Source organism: Aspergillus chevalieri, chromosome 6, assembly GCF_016861735.1.
Source record: "Aspergillus chevalieri M1 DNA, chromosome 6, nearly complete sequence".
Lineage (NCBI taxonomy): Eukaryota > Fungi > Ascomycota > Eurotiomycetes > Eurotiales > Aspergillaceae > Aspergillus > Aspergillus chevalieri.
Window position 1 is genome coordinate 1,929,524 of NC_057367.1, and position 13,249 is coordinate 1,942,772.

The following is a 13,249-nucleotide window of genomic DNA, read 5'->3' on the forward strand; positions in this document are numbered from 1 at the left end:
CGTGCAACGACACATTCCTCGTCTCCTTATTTTCTCTCTTCTGATTGATAAATTGTCAGCCACACGTTATCCCGACCCTTCGTTATACCCAAAAAGGGCGCAAATCCGTCGATCAGAGGGACTGTCATTTTTCCTTCTTCCCCATCCTTTGTCCTCGGCTCTATATATATCCACATACTTTGTTATCTATCCATTGCTTTGTTCAACGCTTTTTGGAATTTCCCTCGACCGTTTGCAATTGGTTGCTTGTCTATAATCTTGTTGTTATTATCGGCCTTTGATACAAATCGGTGTTTGATACCCCCAGCGGTATATCTCTCACCATGGACGTATGTGGAATTTATCCCCAACACGTCCCCTCGAAAGTTGCGGTAAACGTGCTAAACATGACTGCACAGGCATCATCTCGCATTTGGGCTTCCTCTAGTCATGATCTCCAGGGAATCATGCCAGCAAGTTCTTCGCACGATGATCCCATTGATTTCACTCTAGGCGACCCGACAGCCTTACTCGGCCTGCATCTCGGTTCGGATCCCACCGCCATCGCTTACACACATACGTCTATACCTCAATGTTTACCATCGCACCCTCAATTACTCTCTTCGCCCATTACCGCGTCCCCTGATTTTTCGCAACACTCCGACCCCCGACGACACTGGGACGCATGGAACCCGCTACTGGTGACAAATCCCCAACCACTGTTCAACCTGCCACCGGTGCCCACCGACCTACGTCCAACCTATTCGTATCAGCACAGCACGCCGTCTGAAAGTGCTAGTCAATACAATAGCAGCTTACAATCATCTGACTCGGGATATAAGACGCGCTCGACCATAACAGCCTCGTCCTACGCGGTAGATACGGCATCTAGTCCGCAGCTCGCATCGCCCCAAAGCCTGGAATCTACGGGAGAGTCATGCTCCAGTCCAGATCAGGATAACCAAGAAGGCACTGTACAGTCAGGGTCAGGCCCAGAATACATCAAATGCGATCATCCTAATTGCAAATGGAGTGGAAGATGTCCGTCTGACAAAAGGTACATGCATCATTCCCTGGAAAAAGTGAGGGAATTCTCGGACTGATATGTACTGTGCACAGGAAACACGAAGCAAGACATAAGAAATTGTTCAAATGCGATGAACCAAACTGTGCCCGCAGAGAGGGTTTCGGTACCATCAATGATCTGGCCCGACATAAGAAATGTGTCCACAAAAAAGAGCCTATGCGTGGCCCCAAAGTCATATATATGTGCTTTGGACAAAATTGCACGCGCAAAGACAAGATGTGGCCACGTCTGGATAATTTCAAACAGCACCTGACGCGGATGCACGGTAATGAGGATGCTGCGGAGTTGTTGAAGAAGTGAGTTCTGCCATTCCTCATGGGCAAGCACGGCAATGGGACTAAGATTTGGGTCTAGATCCGAAAAGTGGTACCAAGAATATGTCAAAACACAAACGGCAATCCCGGATGGCTTGCCGAGGAACGATATGGGATTTTTTGGGCGACAGGATAGTTGCACTGCCGTCATCCCAAGCCAAACTGTTACTAGCTCGGATTTCCAATGGTCACTAGAACTTGAAACCTCGAAAACGGTGATCAGTGAATCCAGTCATGGCACTACGAGTCTTCAGAGTAGTCCTGTTGCTCCTCCGATGCAGTCTTACATTCATGACGAAATAACGACTCAGTCACCGCTACTCAAGTCCAATGATCAGCCACCACCACGAATGAGAACAGACAGCATCCGCTCAACTGAAACTGCTAGAGATAGGAACGTGGAAACCATTGTCACCGAAGCTGCGGGGAGTGTAATCAACGCCATGTCGAAACTAATGGACCGCAACCAACACAGGCAGCAACAGCAACTAGGTGAGGGAGTTGACATGATGGATCCGAACTCGGAATTATGTGGTCGGAAGAAAGAGCTACTCCAGAAGATTTTCGCTGCCGCATTAGATCAGCTGTCATCCGACCAATCTGCTACAAAAGTTGCTTCGGATCCGCAACCAGAGGCTGGTAAGGAGAGCTGGTTCACGTGCACTCATTGTCCGAAGCGTACGAGGCTGCGCTGTGAAATGAAGTATGTAGACACCTCTCACTTGTGAACGGGTGAAATCGCTAACAACAACCAGGAAACACCAGAAACGTCATGAACGGCCATACGGATGCACGTTCAATGGGTGTAACAAGACCTTTGGTAGCAAGGCCGATTGGAAGCGGCATGAGAGCTCGCAGCATTTTCACTTACAAGGCTGGCGCTGTACCATGCCAGACCCGGACAATAGCCATGTGACATGTGCCCGCTTCTTCGACCAACAGGAAGTGTACGTGCAACACCTGCGGGAGCAGCATTGCGAAGATGAGGATGTCGTGCAAATGGCCATGAAAAACAGCTATCTTGATCCGAACGGACAAGAACAATATTGGTGTGGATTTTGTCGGGATATCATACCTCTCCGCAGCCGTGGTCTGGCGGCGAGGAATGAGCGATTCAACCATATCGACTCTCAGCACATCAAGAAGGGCCAGCGCATTGGCGATTGGCTACCATTATTGGGACACATGACGAAGAAACAACACACAGATACCGAATACGACACGCGAGCAACGAGTGACGAGGATTATGAAGAAAATGATGATGACGAGAGCCCTCGCAGCACTTGCCTGTGGGACCGGATGAGTTACGATGGTTCAGGCAAAGCCATGTTCCTGAAACAGAATGACATTGGGTTGAAGAAGCGACGGAGAGTTAGCCCTGGTACTGATTCCCGGAAGTCCAGGAGAAGAAACTCTGTCGAGGATTCAGATTGTGATTCCACGGAGTGCGATTATTTGGAACCGGTTCCGGAATTGTTTAGTTGAATTGCTTTGGAGTTTCTTGCATTAGTATTGTCTAGGATTCGTCTGCTATATATATATATACTCTTACCCACATTGTACAGTGTGAATCAATTGTGTGATCCAGGGTTTACGATCCTTCATGATGAATTTAGGTATAATACAACAAATAAAGAACATGAAGCAATGCAATCATTTCGCCGCGCTCGTCAATTCTCTAGCCTTCTTCTCCAAAGCTGCAACCTCTTCTGTCAATCATTAGCCACTGCCAATACTCATAGCGTAGAAAGAGAACATACTGGTCTTCTCAACCTTGATCTCATCCGTCTCCAACTTCAACCACGTCCAGTAAATCACCTGGTACGTGAAGATGGCCCCCAGGAACACCTTGGCGAACGGACTCACGAAGGTTTTATATCGCGACATCTGCCAGTCGCGGTCAATTCATGAATATCATAGAGATGGAATAAGCAGACAAACCCCGTCCCTATACGAACTGTTCTCTTTTGGTGCTGAAGGAGGTGGTGATGCATTGTTCCGAGGAAGAGTGGTTGATAATGTCCTTCTGGTGGATAATTGTTGGAGAATCCGGAAGGGACAGATATACCGTGCTGTGCTTGATATCCGTGTGAGCATTATGGATTAATTAGATTTAGACACTTCTTCTTGCTCTTCCAAGTCTAATGTTATAGAGGACCGATGATGTTGGCTTGGTTGGCGGCATGTGTGTTAGTAAGAATTGAGTCAGCATCACGTGGTGCTGGCCATCCCTACTCTGAAGTTTAGTGTAGATCGTCAACTGATCATGGTCGGGGTATTGTAGAGTTCTGCGCCTTGAAGGATACGTTACATGGCAATGGCCCTTGGTAGAATAGCATATTGCTTTACTGTGCAATGGAATGGGCCATAACTTGGCGAGTACATATAGCATTGAATTTACTCCGGAATGTCTGTACAATAATGACTGCACTGCAACGATGATTTGGTCTCAATAAACAAATTCTCCTACCCCTCACCGCTTTCCCAGTGTCCGGAGTAATGAAGTCTGCTACGTCAGAGTACAAACCCCGGAGCCGAATGGAGAACATGCACAGAGGCCATTCAAGGGTGTCTTGCAGCTGTGACAGTCATAAACACCTCCAATTCCTTCTGAACAGTGCTAGTGCTCTGATAAGATGATTTCCTGAAGCTAGTCAGGTACAGGACTATGCCTTTAGGGTCTGCACGGATCGATCCGCACATCAGGTCTGGACTCCACTCGGGTCGATTCAAGATCCGCGCCCTGGAATTTTTTTAACGGTTCCTGAATTCTGACATTTTTCACTTTCATTTTCTGACATCTGTTCCTGTCTGAGCTTCGGCCCCTCGTCCGTTTTGGGGGTGTCGTGTTCCTTTCTTTTTTTTGTCGGGATGACCCTCAGATTGTTTAAGATGGATATTTACGAATTTTTGCCTACTCTATAATCCTTTTTACGGTCTTTCGACCTGTTGGAGAGCTGGGGAGGCCAGGGGACAGATTAACACAATTGCTCTCCGAGTTGATGATGGCACGTGCTTCGCAGCCGCACTAGCCCGCTGTGGTTTAGTCATGGCGCAGGGCGGACCGATTGTGGCTGGTGCATCGGCGCGAGTCTTTCCGCCCTTCACAGCGAGAGTCAGTGAGTCCAGTCAGTCAACCTTGAGCTGCTCTTGTCGCTGTTTTGTCTGCGATCGCATTTTTTTCTAAATCGGTAAGTTATTGTATTTTGTTGATTATTGTTGTTGTTATGGTTCTCTGCTGTTTGTTTTGCTTGCATTTTGCTAATTCCCCGTAGGTTGAGACGCGTCCCCATTTCTGGTGGTGGTCAGACCCCGTTACTATTCACTTCCTCTGGCAACCAAAGAGACAGACGTCCGCGCATTGCGACCGATATACTCGTCCGATATAATCGTTACTAAAGTACATCTGCTCGACGGCCACACCGTGAGGCCCCATATTTGATGCTGGACGTGGGTGTTTTGAATTTGAAGCAGCAATCCGGCTCCGTTCGCTTTATGAAGCAAGCTTCCTTGATTACCGTTCCCTAGCCAATTGGGAGTGCTTGCTTGTTGCTTCCTTTGTTTCCTGCATACAATTGCTTTCTTGCGCCCGTTGGGACCTCACTAAGTGGTGAGTCGCCCTTCTTCAAATCCTCCTTGCTGTCAATCAGAGACACCCCCCCCTCCCCCCTCTTCGCTCTCTTTCCCCTCTCGCGGGCGCACTAGCTGCTATACGGATATATTTCATCTTTTCAACTGCTATTTGATGAGTGTTATCCCCCGAACCTGCTAATATGAAGTTCTTCTCCAGCCCACTTCGCGACATGCCTCGCAGAAAGCGCTCCCTCGACGAAATGGCCTTAGCCAACAAGTCCGACTCTGACGACGATGACTACAGCGATCACGCCGTGCGTTCATCACGAGCAACTGCTTCGAGATCGAAACCGAAGAAGCCCAAGACCGCGAGAAGGAAGCGCCGTGACTCGGAGGACGACGACATCGTATCCGATGACGAGATCCTAAGCGATGCTGACGAGCTTTCTTTCAACGAGTCGGAGTTAGAAGATGATAGTATGGCTCAGCGGAATGCGAGAGGTCTCGTCGCCCGGAGGGCAGCGACAAAGAGACCGGCGTACAACGAAGATCCAACTAGCTCCGATGAGGACGAGCAAGAGAATGACATTGATGCTCACGGCGAGGAAGATGAAGAAGAACCAGATCCTCCTGTGGAAAAGCAGAAGAGCACCGTGTTAAAATTGAAGATCCCCCCTGCTGCTCTCAGGCGACAAAATGAGATTTTGCAGCAGCAGAACGGCGGCAACCGCAGGATCACCCGACGAATGCGCGCCGAGTCTGAGGAAGTCGTTGCTCTTACAAATTCCGGGCGCCATGTAGAAATCGTTCAGCGGACGACCCGCAGTCCTGAGGCCGAGGCCCCACTAGCGCGTCGTCCATCCAGAGAAACTCGAGGTTTGAAGCAGGTCATCGTGGAGGAGGAAGAGGAGGATGCTACAATGGGCAATCATAACAATGACAAGACCGAGGAGTACGTGGTTGATGAGACGACGACCGAGATCAAGGGCTCTCAGCTCGAGATTCAGGAAAGCGCCCACGGTAGTTTTGAAGAGCCCGCACCTGCCGCGGTGGAGCCCGCAAAAACGAACCCCGAAGGTGAGGAGGAAGGTTTCGTTCCCGAATCCGAAAATGGCGACGCGAAACATCATCAGGACGACGAGGACGAGGATGATGAAGGCCCCACTACCCGGCGAAGGACTAGGACAAATAGACAACCAACTCAGGGGCACCAGTTAGAAGAGGAGGCGTCACACCTCCGTCGCTCCAGTCGCAAGAAGCCACCTCGCAGCTCCCAGCGTAAGGGTCAAGATGACGAGAGCGATTTCGAACCAGAAGAGGAATCGAACGACGAGGACGAGGACCTGCAATCGGAAGAGAGGTCTCAAGCCTCGCCCCACAAGGGCCGTGACGACGATAGCGGAGACTACACAAGCCGGCGTCCAGGTCTACGAAAGAGGGCGTCTCGCTCCCGTGGGCAGTCGGAGGCCGCAGCAGACATTGCTGATGAACTTGCTGAGGAACTACACGATCTCAGAGGTGGCCGCTCTCGTCGGAGGATGCAGCCGGAGATTATCTACGAGAAACCCCGTCGTAATCGCAAGAATGTCGACTACAGAATCATCCGTCCTGATATCTTCCTTCCCATCGAAGAGGAGAACGAAGTCAACGAATCGCCCTCGCGACGCGGCCGGGGAGGCGGCGGAGGAGGCGGTGGTAGCACCTGGCAGCGTACGCTCTTCCCAACATATGGTCCGTTTGGAGGCGCCGGGCCATCCGCGATCTTGGCTGGCCCCGATGCGCCTGTGGCCACAGGCGGAGTGGATAGTGATAGCAGCGATGACGAAGCCATCCAACCTATCAAACCTGGTACAACAGGTGCTCCCGCGCAGGCCCATGGTGCTGATCCGGTGCAAGGCCCTGCAGGGACACCTGGGAACCTCGGCAAGATTAAGGACAGACAGACATTGGCGGACGCGGACCCGTTGGGCGTCGACTTGAAGGTCAACTTTGACAGCGTTGGTGGCCTACAAGGGCATATCGACCAGTTGAAGGAAATGGTTTCGTTACCGCTACTGTACCCTGAGATCTTCCAGCGTTTCCACATCGTTCCTCCACGGGGTGTTCTCTTCCATGGACCTCCTGGTACGGGTAAAACGTTACTAGCTCGGGCTTTGGCGAATAGTGTCAGTTCTGAAGGTCGTAAGGTGACTTTCTACATGAGGAAGGGAGCGGATGCACTCAGTAAATGGGTTGGTGAAGCTGAAAGGCAGCTACGGTTACTCTTTGAGGAGGCGCGCAAAACTCAGCCTAGTATCATCTTTTTTGATGAAATCGATGGTATGTTCCTATTTCTTCGTTTAATGCCTCTACTAGAAGGAATACTAATACTCGAGCAGGTTTGGCTCCCGTGCGGTCAAGCAAACAGGAACAAATCCATGCGTCTATCGTTTCGACTCTGCTCGCATTGATGGATGGCATGGACGGTCGTGGTCAAGTGATTGTCATTGGTGCTACGAATCGACCGGATTCTGTTGACCCAGCACTTCGCCGTCCTGGCCGTTTCGACCGTGAATTCTACTTCCCATTACCCAACAAGGAAGGTCGGCGGGCGATCCTAGACATCCATACCAAGGGCTGGGATCCGCCGCTGCCGGAAGACATCAAGGATGAGCTGGCCGAAATCACCAAGGGCTATGGAGGTGCGGATCTGCGTGCTCTTTGTACAGAAGCAGCCTTGAACGCAGTGCAGAGAAGATACCCCCAGATCTACCAATCGGATGAGAAACTCATTATCGACCCGAAGTCGATCAGCGTTAGTCCGAAGGATTTCATGCTGGCGACCAAGAAGATGGTTCCTTCGTCCGAACGGTCTACTACCTCTGGTGCTTCTCCACTGCCCAAGACCGTGGAGCCCTTATTACGACGGTCCTTGGCGGAAATCCAGAAACAACTGTCCGAGATCCTGCCCCCGCGGAAGCGGCTTACTGCTTTGGAGGAGGCCCAGTTTGAGGAGCCGGAGACCTCGGGGAGCTTCCGTCGTGAACACATGCAGCAGGAATTCGACCGGTCACGGGTCTTCAGACCTCGGATGCTCCTCCGTGGGCACCAAGGGATGGGACAACAGTACCTGGCGTCTGCCATCTTGCACCATTTTGAGGGACTCCATGTTCAGCCGTTTGATCTGCCGACCCTGCTCAGTGACTCAACTCGATCCGCGGAAGCTGCAGTCGTGCAACTCTTCCAGGAAGTTAAAAGGCACAAGCCAAGTGTGATTTACGTCCCTAGTATCTCAGCTTGGCATGACGAGACCGTGGGCAGAGCTGTTATTTCTACTTTTTTGGGCCTTTTGCGCTCGCTTCCACCGAGTGATCCTGTCTTGGTGTTTGGAGTGCTTGAGTCGATGGGCGAAGAGGATGAGAAGGAGCCTCCTTCAATCGTGAAGAACCTGTTCGGGTTCTCAAAGAAGAACTTTTTCGAACTGCAGGCTCCCGACCACACCGCACGGCACGAGTTCTTTGCGCAGTTGGTTGATTACATCAAGGTCTCGCCGTCTGAGTTCCCCAATCCTGAGAACCGCAAGAGGAGAGAACTAGAGAGATTGGAGGTTGCACCGCCTCCGCCTCCCAAGCCTGCCACGCCGCTTACCAAGGAACAACTGAAAGTGCAGAAGAAGAAGGATCGCCAGACACTCAATTTCCTCAAGATCCGGATTCAGCCCATCATGGACCAGATCAAAAAATACAAGAGGTTCAGGACTGGTGTGATTGACGAGTCCCAGATTCGGTATCTGTGGGAGGAAGACAATCCGAACATCCTCACCAGTGATTTGCCCATCGAGCAGCGGACGACTTTCCGGCCGTTCGAGAAAGCTCAGGATAAGCACGGGGTTCTTGGTCTCCGGGAGGTGGTCTCCGGAAAATTCTTCTACAACATGGAGATCGTGACGATTGAGAAGCGACTCTCCAACGGGTTTTACAAGCGGCCTAAGGACTTCTTGGCAGACATCAAACGGATTGCCAAGGACGCCAAGCAACTCGGTGATCAGGAACGGATACTAAGGGCTAATGAACTGCAATCCAATGTAGAAGTCGATGTCGGTAACATCGAGCAGACAGAACCGGCTCTCGTCGCTGAATGCGAGCAGGTCTACTTGCGGGAATTGGAGCGGGAGAAGATCGCACTGGAACGAGCAAAGAGGGTCGAGGAGGAAGAGGAGGCCTTTGCGCAGGCGAACAAGGTACCGCATGGTAATACCGAATCGACCTTGACCAGTGGCCCCGTCAACCTGGGCGAGTCATTCACGGATGGTGAAGGTGTATCAAAACTGGCACCTGGACAGCCGGATACGCCAGTGACGCCTTCGCGAAACCGTCTCGCTGTGAGCTTTACCTCCAACGGTTATGGCGGAGGTTCGGATCTCAATGATCTCAGCACGCAGGCTGTGATGAGCCACGGCTCGCACGGGGACGGGGACGGGGATGGAGACACTTACATGACCAACTCGGAGGACCAATCTGGCGGAAGGCAGACGCAGGACAGCTCGTTTGGCCCGTCTGCACAGGCTAAGCCGCCGCATTCGCATACCGCACCTTCCCAGCAAGTAAGACGTGAATCCGGTCTGTTGAATCTATCGCAGAGGGAAACCATGACTCCCATGGCACCTGGATCTCAGCCGATTGATTACGCCAATGAAGCCTCCACCACGCAGACATCAGATGAGAAGAAGTCCGAGCAGTCGTCTGGTCCTCAACACCAACAGCACCAGCACCAGCCTTCTCAACAGAACAATTCGTTCCACAGTCCAATGACAGGTCAGGGTGGTCGACACGATTATCCCGACCTCACTCAATACCCTGATCGCTCATCGTATGAGGAGCATCTTCCGGATACGCAACAGGAAGCGAGCAGCCAGCCGTCTCCACGTGCGAATGCAGATAATGCCCATCTCCCGAATGGAAGTCAGAAGGCGCAGCCGCCGGTGCCGCTTTTCGACGCCCCCAACAAACAACAACCACATGGGCCTGCCAATATCCAGGACTTGCTCAATGACGAAGATCAATCTCCGAAGCTGATCCTGGACCACGATTACATCAACCAATTGCATGAGGAACTCACCCAACGCACCAGCGGGTGCTCCGTGGAGCAACTGGAGCAGATCAACACCAACCTGATGGACTACGTGTGGCAGACGCGGGGTGAATGGAACCGCACCCATGTGGTCGCCGGGATCGTGCAGACCTTCAACGCGGTCCTAGAGGACATGCAGGAAATGCAGGAGATCGGGCCTATCAGCCAAGAGACCAAGGAGCGGTTGGGAGAGGCACCGAGTTTCCAGATGTAAGCCGGTTTCGGTACGATGTGGTTCATGATATATGAAAACTGGTCCTTCTTCTATCCTTTTTTTTTTTTTTCTTCGTTGACTTCGTTTGTTTTCTTACTTAGCACTGGCTGGGTTACATTACTAGGGACATACATACATTCATTTGTTTGTTTGAGATTGACCGTGGGAACTGTAATGAGGTGATGGTGGGCTATTGTGATATTTCCTTTCTTTTTGCTTTCAATTCCTCGACATTTGTTTATTTGCTGGCGTGCATCTTCCACTAGATAGATGTGTTTGTTTCCTAGCGATTGTGGGAGGATGTCTCCTTCGAAACTTGCGGATTGTTTTGTATGTTAAAATGTGAATATTCATAGAAGCATTACTTGTATTCTTTTCCCTTCTTCTTTCTTCAAAGTGTTCGTCCTTTGTAGACAGAACCTACGATAGTCCCTTAACATGCTCGCGCCCTAGGTGAGATAGATAGTCCATGTTTGAATGCAATAGAATAAAATCAAATGTATACAAACAGACCAGCTGTTGTTATTTCTTTACACTTAGTTTGCTCAAGGCCTTTATCAGCAAGTAATCCCATTTCCCCAACAGTATCAATCAAATGATTTTTTCATTAGAGCCGATAATCAACTATATATTGTCATCTCCATGACCATCTGAAGCCGCCACTTTCCTCTGATACGCACTATGCAGCAGCTCAAAAGCTTCATACTGATAATACAAATCCGCAGTCGTACAAAGAAGTATACCATCTAAATCAGTGATCATCGGATCAGCCCCATTATCACCACTGTATAGGCCTCAACCTGCCCATCGGCCCTGCTACATGAAGCGGCGTCCCTCCCCAATGCAAGTGATGCTGATTCACATCTGCCCCACACCAGAGCAGATGTTCCATCATTTCAATTACATCATCTTCACTGCTTTCTCTGCATGCGGCTTCATGGAAGACCAGGCTGTTCTGGAGGTTGGCACCATACTCAAGAGGAATATCAACAATGGCAGGATTGGCGTCTCGAACTGCTGTCTGGAGTACTGCGCCACAGTTGGGGATAGCAGATGTGTCACAGTATTTGTTGGTTGGGTTTGGGTCAGGGCCGAAGTTGGGGTCTGTGCCTTGGGCAAAGGATCACCGGAGGACTGGATCGTTTTTCTCAACGACGCATCTAAAAAAAGGGTGTTGTTAACAAGTGAATAAATACATAAAAAGGGGATGGAGCATACATCAGAGGAATCTCATAACTTGTTATCATTTGATGAATATCCAATCCATACTCAAACAAGACCTTGATCACTGCTGGTGACTTTGTTTCGCGGACTAGATCAGAATCCATGACTGCCCCATTATCTAAGAGAAACTGCAAGATCTTAAGGTAGTTGTTCATCGCGTCTCTCAGAGCTTAATGATAGTGATCCATCTTTGGGATTGCAATGGGGAACCAATTTTTGAACACAGCCAAGGTTGCTCCGAGTGATCTCTGTTGGAGCGTCCCTGTTGGAGTAATTGATATATTGTTGGAAGGGCATTGTGATGAAGCAATGAGAGTTAGGTGTGATTGTGGACTGGATAAGCAAAGAACTCATAATAACTGAGGCACAATATCTACAATAGGGCACAGAAACGCCCTGCACGAGGCTGACTAAGACACCAGCCTGGCCTTTCTTGAATCCGCCTCGCGTTGTCCTCTTAACATTTCTTCGCCGGCCAACTTCCCTCTTTAATTCTCTGGAGTCGCTGGTTAATTCCAGAGCTCATATATTTTTGTCGTTATTCTCTTTTGCGCAGAAATTTCCATTCCGCCCACGATTGGCCATGATCCACTGATTGATCTGCACATATCACGACTTCCGCTATCAAGAAAAGACGCCGTTACCCTGAACACCGGAATACTCGAATACTCTAATCCACAATGGTCGACTGGGTCAGTCTGGCCATACCGTTCGCCTACCTAGGCGTTCTAATCGGCTCCCTTGCTACCTTTTCCTCGCTATACCGCAAGCGCAAGGCCCGTACGTCACCCCTCGATCCCGCCCAAAAAGCACAAAAGAACATATGTAGCTAACTAACACTCCAACAGAAAAAGCCTCCTCCCTCGAACCATGGTTCCCCCCGCACCTCCAGCGCGACATCTATTTCTCCCTCCTGCACCTCGACCAGCCCTCCAAAGACAACAGTGAGAAAAAGGCTGCGGTACCGGAGTCGGTGCTCAAGGCTGCACTTCTGAGACGCGCGACGGAGGATATTAACAGGGTGTTGGCGCTGCGGAGCCAGAAACAGGCTTTGGCTATGCTTTTGCAGAGGGGTAGTGTGGGTGATGATCTGTGGCAGCGGTTTACCAGGGCTGAGAAGGAGATGGAGGATGAGGTTAGGGATGTTGTTTCTGAGGTGAGCTCTCTTGTTCTCCCGTGTTCCGTGGATGCTCGGTGCTAATCTGAATGCTGGGTTAGGCAAACGCATACGCACCAAACTGGGGCCAAACAATCTTCCAATCCGCCAACGAAATGATGAACAACAACATCATCCGCCAACGCATCGAAACGCACCAGTCCAAACTTGCCGAAGAACGCGAATGGTGGGACCGCAAGAAAACCAGTATCCAGGAGGGCTTCATGAAGGAATTGGATGCTGAGGGCTCCACTGCCACAACCACTACTACCAAGACTGAGCCTCCTCGTCCGTCCTCTTCATCCGGTGCCAACACTACCGCTGAGAACACGACTACCCCGACTAGCTCGACGGGTGGTGTGAAGACACCAGAGTCCTCGGCTGCACCGTCGGTGGCTAGTGATGATGATGCGGTGTTGGTGGAGGCTGATGCTCAACCGGGGAACACTACGCCTGGGGGTGGGAAGAAGAAGAAGAAGGGGAAGAAATAGACAGGTCGTGAACTTCTTTTCTGTGCTTAGTTGTATTGAATATATGCTTCTTTGAGGATATGATGCTATACCCGGTCAAAATAGGTGAACAAGTTGTCAATG

At 50.5% G+C, this 13,249-nt stretch overlaps 4 protein-coding genes across 4 annotated transcripts; 3 read left to right on the top strand and 1 right to left on the bottom strand.

Annotated features, from left to right (window-relative positions):
• Window positions 1-323: 323 nt before the first annotated feature.
• Window positions 324-2,865, top strand: ACHE_60690S (putative C2H2 finger domain protein; the record flags this gene model as incomplete). Its single annotated transcript, XM_043281892.1, has 5 exons — window positions 324-329; window positions 399-1,036; window positions 1,099-1,362; window positions 1,421-2,083; window positions 2,136-2,865. 5 exons carry the CDS (start codon window positions 324-326, stop codon window positions 2,863-2,865), a joined length of 2,301 nt encoding a protein of 766 aa, XP_043139326.1.
• Window positions 2,866-3,033: 168 nt separating this feature from the next.
• On the bottom strand, window positions 3,034-3,477 carry ACHE_60691A (uncharacterized protein; the record flags this gene model as incomplete). The annotated part of the gene is made up of 3 exons (XM_043281893.1): window positions 3,034-3,086; window positions 3,141-3,267; window positions 3,322-3,477. The coding sequence occupies 3 exons, from the start codon at window positions 3,475-3,477 to the stop codon at window positions 3,034-3,036; spliced, it is 336 nt and encodes a 111-aa protein (XP_043139327.1).
• A 1,706-nt stretch (window positions 3,478-5,183) lies between these two features.
• ACHE_60692S (chromatin segregase YTA7) lies at window positions 5,184-10,276 on the top strand (the record flags this gene model as incomplete). The annotated part of the gene is made up of 2 exons (XM_043281894.1): window positions 5,184-7,272; window positions 7,332-10,276. The coding sequence occupies 2 exons, from the start codon at window positions 5,184-5,186 to the stop codon at window positions 10,274-10,276; spliced, it is 5,034 nt and encodes a 1,677-aa protein (XP_043139328.1).
• A 1,904-nt stretch (window positions 10,277-12,180) lies between these two features.
• SEC66 (Sec63 complex subunit SEC66) lies at window positions 12,181-13,147 on the top strand (the record flags this gene model as incomplete). Its single annotated transcript, XM_043281895.1, has 3 exons — window positions 12,181-12,280; window positions 12,349-12,656; window positions 12,719-13,147. 3 exons carry the CDS (start codon window positions 12,181-12,183, stop codon window positions 13,145-13,147), a joined length of 837 nt encoding a protein of 278 aa, XP_043139329.1.
• Window positions 13,148-13,249: the final 102 nt, after the last annotated feature.